The 9599-nt window shown below is 49.5% G+C and overlaps 1 protein-coding gene across 1 annotated transcript in view; it reads right to left on the bottom strand.

Moving 5' to 3' along the window:
- The window catches only part of TRPV3 (transient receptor potential cation channel, subfamily V, member 3), a 66241-nt gene that overhangs the window by 36765 nt on the left and 19877 nt on the right, over positions 1-9599 (bottom strand). The window contains exons 3-6 of the mRNA XM_015406876.1: positions 9410-9442; positions 5172-5276; positions 2141-2227; positions 181-331 (exon numbers count right to left, since the gene is read on the bottom strand). Of these exons, the coding sequence (XP_015262362.1) occupies positions 181-331; positions 2141-2227; positions 5172-5276; positions 9410-9442 (376 nt within the window). The remainder of the gene's footprint in view (positions 1-180; positions 332-2140; positions 2228-5171; positions 5277-9409; positions 9443-9599) is intronic.

Raw genomic sequence — 9599 nt, 5'->3', positions numbered from 1 at the left:
GGCCTCCCCAGGCTCCATCCCCAAATCTCCAGGAGTTTCCCAACCTGGACCTGGCAACCCTACCTAGGACCCTGTCCCCATGAAATGACCAGACCCGGGCCTAATTTAGTCAGGTGACATAATCCGGCCCACCCCAGTGGAGAATCCTACATTCCAATAAACGCCATTTGCACCTTGGACAGTCATGTTCCTGCACGCGTGGGACCGATCCTTCACTTCAGCAAGGAGGCGCTGGAGATCTTCGACGTTGCCCTCTGACACGGCCCTGAACAAGTATTTCTTCAGTCTTTTGCGCCGGTTGTTTTGCTGAGCGCTTTGAGATAAATTGGTGCTGGGTTAAAAAAAAAAAAAAAGACAGACAAGGAAGGGAATTTGTGAACTGTGAGGGGGGAAGACCCCACAGCAAACCTGCTCTCAGCCCCCAACTCCCTCTGAGGGCCAAAGGCCATGGGGTGCTGAGGATTCCTGACTGAAACTCTTGCACTTCTATGCTCTGAAAGCAGGGCCACATTACGACTTCTGTGGGCCCCAGGCACTTTTGCCTTCGTGGGCCCCCCCCCCACCATAATACGATCAATATTAAAAATTATTTTTGATATCACTTTAAATGCTTCAACGTTTTATCCCTCCCCCATTTTAAGCAAAGTCTAATAGATTTTTGTGGGCCCTAACATTTAATTCTTTTCTGACGTGGGGGGGACATTTTCTTCACCCTAAAAGTTAATTTTTTCCCTTCTGATTTTAAAATAAATCAAAACATTTTCATGGGCCCCTAAAGTCATCATGAGCCCTAGGCACTGTGCTTACTGTGTCTAATGGATGAGCCGGCCCTGTCTGAAAGAGAAGCAAGTCAGGGTGGGAGGTTGGTACGAATCAAGGCCATGGTGCTTAATTCTCCCCCCCCCCAATGTTATTTTCTTTTTCCTTTGGGGGGGGGGGTATTTTTGCATTTTGTATGTGTCCCGTTGTCAGGACCCACAGTCAAACAATTGAGTTCACGCTTCTTGAAAGGTTATACGTTATTGCTAGTACTATGGTTGCAGGAACATGTTCACTGTTAGGAATAACTACCATCTAGAAAACAGACACAGATATAGGGTATTCAAATGTGTCCCACCACCACCTATGGCCAATCGGCCTGACTCCCGCGGGCGGGAAGGAGGACCAGGTCAGTCAGAGCCGATGCTGGGAAACGAAACTAGTCACACGGTTAATTGATGGGAAGACTCTACATAAGCAGGCTACAAGGTCAGTGATAATTAGGGGGAGAAGAGCAGAGAAAGGAAGGCGGCAGCAACTGGTACACAGGTCATGAAAGCGAACCCGGGCCCATAAACAATATGGCAGCATAGCTGACACCCGTGCCTGGAAGTCATGGCGACCTCTGGCGACTCCTACTGGGGCACGGAGGACGTTCAGAGCAGTGGCTTGATGGCCTGCCTCTGGCCTCCCGGCCCTGGTATTCTCTGGAGGTCTCCCATCCAAGTCCTTGCCAGGGTCGGCCCTGCTTAGCTTCCGAGATCTGATGAGATCGGGCTGGCCTGGGCCATTGGAAGTAGCCCTCTTCCCCCACTAGATGACCTGCAAGGTTCCTTCCAACTCTAACATTCTATGATTCTATGTCCAAATCCCTAAACTATGGTTTAGGATTGACTAGCAGACAAGATGTGAAGCACTGGTTTGAAGGGTGTATTAACCATGGTGACTATCACTCCTGCACAAAGCAAACTGTGGTGAAGAGAGATTGTCCTGTGTCTCCTTTAGCCAGGTGACAAACAGGTGATACATGCCTCTGGGGTCAAATCTTTGCTCACCAACCACATCTTCATTATACTGCTGGAATTTTAACCTCAGTTCAGGCAACAGACTAGGGTTAGCTGCACAGACTTTGGTAAAGCATTAATTCTGTGGTGGACTCCCTCCCCTTTAATATTTCACGTGAAATTGCTTGATTTGTAGTTTGTACAGATTTATTTGTTAGCAAGCATTTCTAAAGAAATGCATAAATCAATGTCTGGCTCCTGGGGGGCCCCTTAATTTTAACCACGGTAGGGGAAAAGGAGATCAGTAAATCCCTCTGATTGTAACATTTAATCTATCGAAAACCACAACAGTGGCAATACGTGACGGGCTGGCTCACCAACAGCTGTCTGCATTTGGGGTATACTCAGTCATATCGTCTTGGAGAGACTGGGGAGAATCCATATCTTCACAGTTGGCAGACGCGCTGGACGGCATCCAAAAGAGGAGAGAAAAATGCTAAAGTCAGGCGACCATCGGAGCAAATTATGCAGAGAATCAGCCAGCATCTGGGAACAAACCTTTTTAATCTCCTCCTTCATTACTCCCTCTGCACGTGCGTTAAGATACAGCCTTTAGGAGGCTAATGGTTTTCATTGAAATTCTAAGCTTTAGGGGGGGGAACAGTTGGGTAAGCACTGTTTCTTCACTTCAGATTAGGGATGCTACTGAATTTCAAGGCCAGCGCTTGGGTGGGCGGGTGGCAAAGGCCACAGCTTGGTAAAGGCCACAGCTTGGCAAAGGGCTCTCTTCCCTTCTTGAGTGATTTCCCAAGTCTCAAAGGGAGACAGTGCCTGCCTGGCAGAGCTGCAGAAAGTAAAGAGCAGAAGGCTCCTACTCTGCTAAAACAGTGACCCAGGGGTTATTTTCTCTCTGGCTTCCAAAGTTGCTGCAAGGGGAGGAGGAGGAAGAGATCCTCTCTCTCTACCTCATGCTGCTTCTTACCTTATCCGTTTTAAGCAGATTACTAAAATATAGAAAAAGCTCGGCCCCATTTGAACGGCTGCGAAAATCTATCACAGGTGCATAAAATTGCTCAGCTAAAAGACTGCCATTATCTTCTAATAAAAGAGACGATGTCTCCATATGATCTATATCCTGGAGCAAAGGAAGAGTTAAAAGATTTTTAGGCTCAGGAAAGCAATTACATTCAAAGGTCACGGGATACAGGGTGCCTACACTACCTGCACCACAGTCGCATACTCTATCAGATAGAGTCAGGTGGGGAGCCGTGTTGGTCTGAAGCAACAGAATAAAGTTTGAGTCCAGGGGCACCTCCAAAACCAACAAAGTTTTATTCAAGGTATAAGCTTCTGTGTGCACGCACACTTTTTCCAATACAATGAAATGGAAATGACCAGTCCATACATATAGGTAGAGGGTGGGTAGCAATGCTGTATGCTAATTTCCTGCCCACCTATATATATGAACTGGTAATAACTTCCATTTCACTGTATCTGAAGAAGTGTGCACGCACACAAAAGCTTATAGGTTGAATACAACTTTCTTGATCTTAAAGGTGCCGCTGGATTCAAACTTTGTTAGACTCTTATCAGATTTTCATTGGGGCTGCAGTGTCTCAAGTGGTTAAGATGCTGAACTGTAGACTGGGAGGTTGGTAGTTCAGCAGTTCGAGACCCGGGTGACACACGATGGAGTGAGCTCCCGCCTCTGGCCCCAGCTCCTGCCAACCTAGTAACTCAAAAGCAAGACATTGCAAGTAGATAAATAGGTACAACTTTGGTGGGAAGGTAATGGCGTTCCGTGCCCCTCGGCATCTAGTCATGCTGGCCACATGACCATGGAAACATCTTTGGACAGCGCTGGCTCTTCGGCTTGGAAACGGAGATGAGCACCACATCCCTAGAGTCGGATTCGACTGGCTTTCGAGCAAGGGAAACCTATCAGATTTTCAGGGCATAAACTTTGTGAGCGTCAAAGTTCTGTTCTTCAGATACAAATCAGAATGGAGATCATTGAGTCCCTCCTGTTGCCTGGGATATAAGAGTCCAGGATATAAGGCTCTGAAGGATATAAAGACTCTGAGAACTCCATTCCAGCTCACATCTGACAAGCAGATCCTTTGACTCTCAATAGTTTAAACTCTGAAAATCTTGTTGGTTTCTAAGGTGCTGCTGGACTTGAATCTGGCTGCTCTACTGTGGACCAACATGGCTACCCACTGAAATTATTTTTGGGAAAAGGGAGCTGTGGAGGGGACCACGGACACCCTGTGGCCAGCAAAACCCTGCACCCAGCCCTAGCCTGAGAGAGCAGAAGGCGCTGGGCTGTGGGTCAGAGAGACCCAGAGGGAGAAAAACCTCTTATGGGCATTGTTCCCTCTAAGCTGAGTTAGTGTGAGCTAGCTCACAGTTGTTTAGCCTCCAGCTCACACGTTTTTGTCTTAGGTCAGGAAGGAGGGCTCCAGCGCAAACTAATTTATGGTTGCAGTCACACGCACCAGGAAAAAAACAGGGGGGGGGAAGGGGAGGCTGTTTCCTCCGGAGGAATTTGACCCGCAGTTGCGCGATCACACAGTCCTTAGAAGCTGCGGGGGCAGCCTGCCGCTGCATGAGCAGACGCAACCGCAGGTGAGTCGGGGGGGATCTTTTAGCCATTTGGTTCCGATGCGCTTAAATGAGGAATCGATGAATTGCATCTCCACACGGAGGGCTCCCTATGGAGTGTGCGATGAACGGCACAGAGAGAAAAACAACGGCACGGAGTCGGGATGGCCTGATCAGACCATCATGACGCCATGAGAGAGCGCTGGAGTGATCAGACAGGGGAAAGTCCCTCTGTGGCCCGTCACAACCCATTTTCTACTGGATTTCCCCTGGTGTCTTAACTCCGCTTCTGCGGTGGAGCAGAATGGGTTGCCGACAGCTGCAGGGCGCTTCCCAGATGTTGTTGTCTGATCGCGTCCCTTAAATCCATCCAGCATTCACACCTACGTCGGGTCTAATTGTGCGCGTGACCGCAGCCTATGCAACAGCCACATGGCTCGCTCACAACTTTAATGCCAGTAGCCAGTGTTCCCTCTACGCTGAGTTAGTGCGAGCCAGCTCACAGTTTTTTAGCCTCCAGCTCACACATTTTTGCCTTAGCTCAGGAAGGAGGGCTCCAGAGCAAACTAACTGATGCAGTAGCCAAATTGCTCGCTCACAACTTTAATGCCAGTAGCTCACAAAGCAGAATTTTTGCTTACAAGACTCCACAGCTTAGAGGGAACATTGCCAGTAGCCCACAAAGTAGAATTTTTTGCTCACAAGACTCCACAGCTTATACGGAGCATTGCTGGAGGGCATGGGGGCTTTGTTCATGCCTTATGCTCCAGTGTGAAAAAGACACATGCCACAATCCATTCATACCAGGGGCGGATGTTGGAGTCCATCGGTTTGGAGAAAACTGGCGGCGAGGTCCGATTCGGGGTGACATTGCTCTCCAAGCCTTCGATCTCGAGAAAAAAGTGGGAACTGTTGAACACATGATTGGATAAGAGCTCTATTAGTGGGAAAGCAAAACCAGCAACGAAAGGCCTCCGTCTCTGCCCGGGCAAGCTTCAACCCCCCCTCCCATGGCCATCCCCGGTCAATATGGCTCGTGAGGAGTTTCTTTGCAATCCTGAGGAAACTCAGTCCTGCGATCCCTTGGCCAGCTGGAACCCACTAACTAGAACCCCTTCCCTTTTCATTCCAACACCGACCCCATCAGGCATGGCACTGCTGGGGCTAAAGTTGAGCCCATATAGCACCCAAGTCGTGTTGAACCACGAGGAAAGGAGGGGCAAACTGGGCTGGGAGCTGGAGGAACAAGTGCCCTGAGGCATGGCGTGCCAGAGATCAAGCCCAAGGTATTTATACCCGCCCGGGCCCTATCGTGAGGCTTCATATTGCCAGCCAATCAGAGGAGCTGATGTGTGGAATGCCCCGTTGCCTTCGGTGCCTGACCAGGCTTCTGGTATCTAAGCCCCGACAGTCCCAGGGGGTGCATTAGACCCCGGTTCAGGCCTGGTGCACACGTGCAAGAGAATGAGCCGGAGGGAAGGACCGCAGGTGAAGGATCACATTTCCGAATGCCCAACTATGATAAAACCCCCATGCGGGTAGGAAATCAGCTTAGCAAACTGGGGGAGGGGAGCAGTGTTCCCTCTAAGCTGAGTTAGTGTGAGCTCGCTCACAGTTTTCTAGCCTCCGGTTCACACATTTTTGTCTCAGCTCAGGAAGGAGGACTCCAGAGCCAATTCATTTATGCAGCAGCGAAATCGCTCGCTCACAACTTTCATGCCGGTAGCTCACAAAGTAGAATTTTTGCTCACAAGACTCCAAAGCTTAGAGGGAGCATTGGGGGGGAGGGGGGCTTTTCTCTCTGCGGTGCTCATTTTCTGCTTGCAAGGCATTTTACAGGGGTTTCCAACTCCGGGTTGTGAAATTCCTGGAGACTTTGGGGGTGAAGACCGGAGAGGGTGAGGTCGGGGAGGGGGGACTCCAAGGGGTTATAATGTCATCGTGTTCGGGTTGCTAACCTCCAGGTGCGGCCTAGAGATCACCTGGGATTACTACTGATCTCCAGACCACAGAGATCAGTTCCCCTGGAGAAAAGGGGCCGCTCTGGATGGTGGACTCGATGGCATCAGACCCTGCTGTGGCCCCTCCTGTCTGCAAACCTGCCCCTTGCCCAGGATCCACCCCCAAATCTCTAGGACTTTCCAGCCTGGAGGTGGCAACCCTACTGGAGCCCAGCTCACCCTCCACAGCAGCCATTTCATCCAGGGGACCCCGATCTCGGTGGTCCGGAGATCAGCTGTGATTCTGGGGCATCCCCAGGCCCCACCTGGAGGTTGGCAACCCTACGTTTCGTGCACGGTGCCCTTCCAGTGACATCCTCAGCAGAGATACACGCTTTTTGGGTCCACTGGCTTTATGGACTCCGAAGGGTGTAACTCTGTTTGAGAGAACGCTGTTCATAACCTATCCCCTGAAATGGTGGTCTAGGGGTGCCGGCTTCCTCCAGGTGGGGCCTGGGGATCCCCCGGAATCACCTCCAGACCAGTGTTCCCTCTAAGCTGAGTTAGTGTGAGCAAGCTCACAGTCTTTTAGCCTCTGGCTCACACATTTTTGCCTTAGCTCCGGAAGGATGGCTCCAGAGCAGACTAATTTATGCAGCAGCCAAATCGCTCGCTCACAGTTCTAATGCCAGGAGCTCGCAAAGTAGAATTTTTGCTCCCAAGACTCCACAGCTTAGAGGGAACATTGCTCCAGACTACAGACATCAGTTTCCCTGGAGAAAAGGGATGCTTTGGAGGGTGGACTGCGGGGCACTGTACCCCACGGAGGTCCCTGTCCTCCCCAGGCTCCACCCCCCAAATCTCCAGGAATCTCCCACCCTGGATCTGGCAACCCTCCCTTCCTCATCTCCCACTGGTGGCTAGAGGGGACCCGGCAACCCTAAATGGCATAGACTATTCTACCACTTCCTTCTCTAGCGTTGTGTGAACCAGGCCTCGGCTGCTACCCACCCCACCAAGGTTACAAGCAGGCCTGTGGCCAGGATTTTCTTTTGTTCAGGGGGCATTTAGATTTTTAAGGGGGCAGTTCAGTGACTGGGCTAGCAGAAAGGGGGATTCTTGGAGATGTACTGAGGGCGCCACTCCTGCGTGCCCTTCTAAGCTCTCTCGCCCGGTGGAAGAGAACTCAAAAGGCACTTAAATGCTCACTGAGATGTCTTTTTTCGAGTCCCATGATGCCTCCCCAAATTCCACAGCGGGAGGGAGAGGGAAGCCCGAAGGCAAGCCATGGCACACGGCCGCTGCCGTGTGTGTGTGTGTGTGTGGGTGTGGGTCTCTCCTCAAAAATAAGGTTTCTGGCATGGCTGTTTGTGGGGCGGGGCTTTTAATTAAGGGGGCTGGGCCCCGAAATGCCCCCACTGTAGCTACAGGTCTGGTTATAAGCCTCTAAGCCCTTGACTGAAAAGTAGATATGTGGAACCACACATCTTACGTAGGATATTCTTTCCAGTTTGGTGGGGGAGGGGCTGTTAATGAAGGGGGCTGGGCCCCGAAATGCCGCCACTGTAGCTACAGGTCTGGTTATAAGCCTCTAAGCCCTTGACTGAAAAGTAGATATGTGGAACCACACATCTTACGTAGGATATTCTTTCCAGTTTGGTGTGTGTGTGTGTGTGCGCGCGCGCACTGTGTCTTTCTGCCTTTCATCAACAGGCCTGCATGCATCCAGACATGCTAGGGTAGCCAGCTCCAGATTAGGGGATTCCTGAAGATTTTGGGGTGGAGCCTGGCAAGGGTGGGATTTGGGGAGGGTACATGGTCACAGAATCCATCTTCCCAAACAGCCCTTTTCTGCAAGGGAACGGATCTCTGTATTCTGGAGATCAGCTATAATCCTGGGAGACCACCAGGCTATTCTTGGAGGTTATAAAATACAAAAAATGAGGGTCACAGTCAGTGTTCCCTCGAAGCTAAGTTAATGTGAGCTAGCTCAGTTTTTTAGCCTCCGGCTCACAGATTTTTGTCTCAGCTCAGGAAGGATGGCTCCAGAGCCAAAGTAATTTATGCAGTAGCCAAATCACCTGCTCACAACTTTAATGCCAGTCGCTCACAACATAGAATTTTTGCTCACTAGACTCCACAGCTTAGAGGGAGCATTGCCCACAGTGTTAGGAAGATATGCAGAAGTATATAGCACTGTGCCGGCCACATGACCATGGAAACGTCTTCGGACAGTGCTGGCTCTTTGGCTTGGAAACGGAGATGAGCACCGCCCCCTAGAGTCGGATTCAACTGGCTTTTGAGCAAGGGAAACCTTTACCTTTACTTACAATAGATGTATGTTTAAGGTAGATCGATTTTGTGCTTTTTATTTTTATTTTTTTATCTTTTTATATTGTTATATAAATATTGGTGTCAAATATTGTCAAAAACAGGTTTCACCCAAACGATACACCAAACTGCAGGTTTACATTCTACCAGGCAGCCTGACAGAACTCGAGAGAGAGATGCTATCCTAGACAGGTTATTAAGTTTGCCACAAGGGTTCCGATGGGACCCTAGAAAATATGCTGCTATCTTAAGACTCCTGTGCTCACAAAGAGAAACTGTTGCACCTTTTGTCCTTTATATAGATATCACGGTCCTTGAAAAAGATTGTATTCAAAACGGGTAAATTACTAGCCATGGGACTAGTGATTGTGAAACTGTCAAGGTGCCGTTTGGTTGTTTGAACAGAAAGTAAACCCGCACTTTGATGTATTGTTTGGGTGAAACCTATTTTTGATAATATTTGACACCGATATTTATATAACAGGATAGAAAAATAAAAAAATAAAAAGCACCAAATTGATCTACCTTAAACATACATCTATTATATGCACACAGTGCTATATACTTTTGCATACCTTCCTGGAGATTGGAAACCCTGAGACATGTGCTTGTTAATGCATGGTGGGGGACGGGTAAAGAAACTGCAACCATTCACGAACCAAAGCATTTCTGCCGGTTTCATCCCCAGACTTACCCAAATGTAAATCCCCATGCCCGTTACCCACAACAGGTACCTTTCAGAGAAATGCATGCAATGCCGGTCACACCTACCTGCCGAGGTTGGGGATGAGGACGGCGTTCTGCCTGGGCGGTGCATGCCAAGAGAGGGGGAGAAAAAGAAGCAGATTTGAATCTAGCCAGCAAAGCACAAAGGAGCATGATGTTTTGAGGGCAGTGGATGCGGAGCAATCGTGGAGAGCTTAAAGCATACATTAAGACCAGCATTACTCCCCCATGTGCC

This window comes from Gekko japonicus, unplaced genomic scaffold (assembly GCF_001447785.1).
Source record: "Gekko japonicus isolate JY-2015 unplaced genomic scaffold, Gekko_japonicus_V1.1 scaffold1175, whole genome shotgun sequence".
Classification (NCBI taxonomy): domain Eukaryota; kingdom Metazoa; phylum Chordata; class Lepidosauria; order Squamata; family Gekkonidae; genus Gekko; species Gekko japonicus.
Note: the sequence above shows the minus strand (reverse complement) of the source record. Positions and strands in the feature narration are given on the sequence as shown.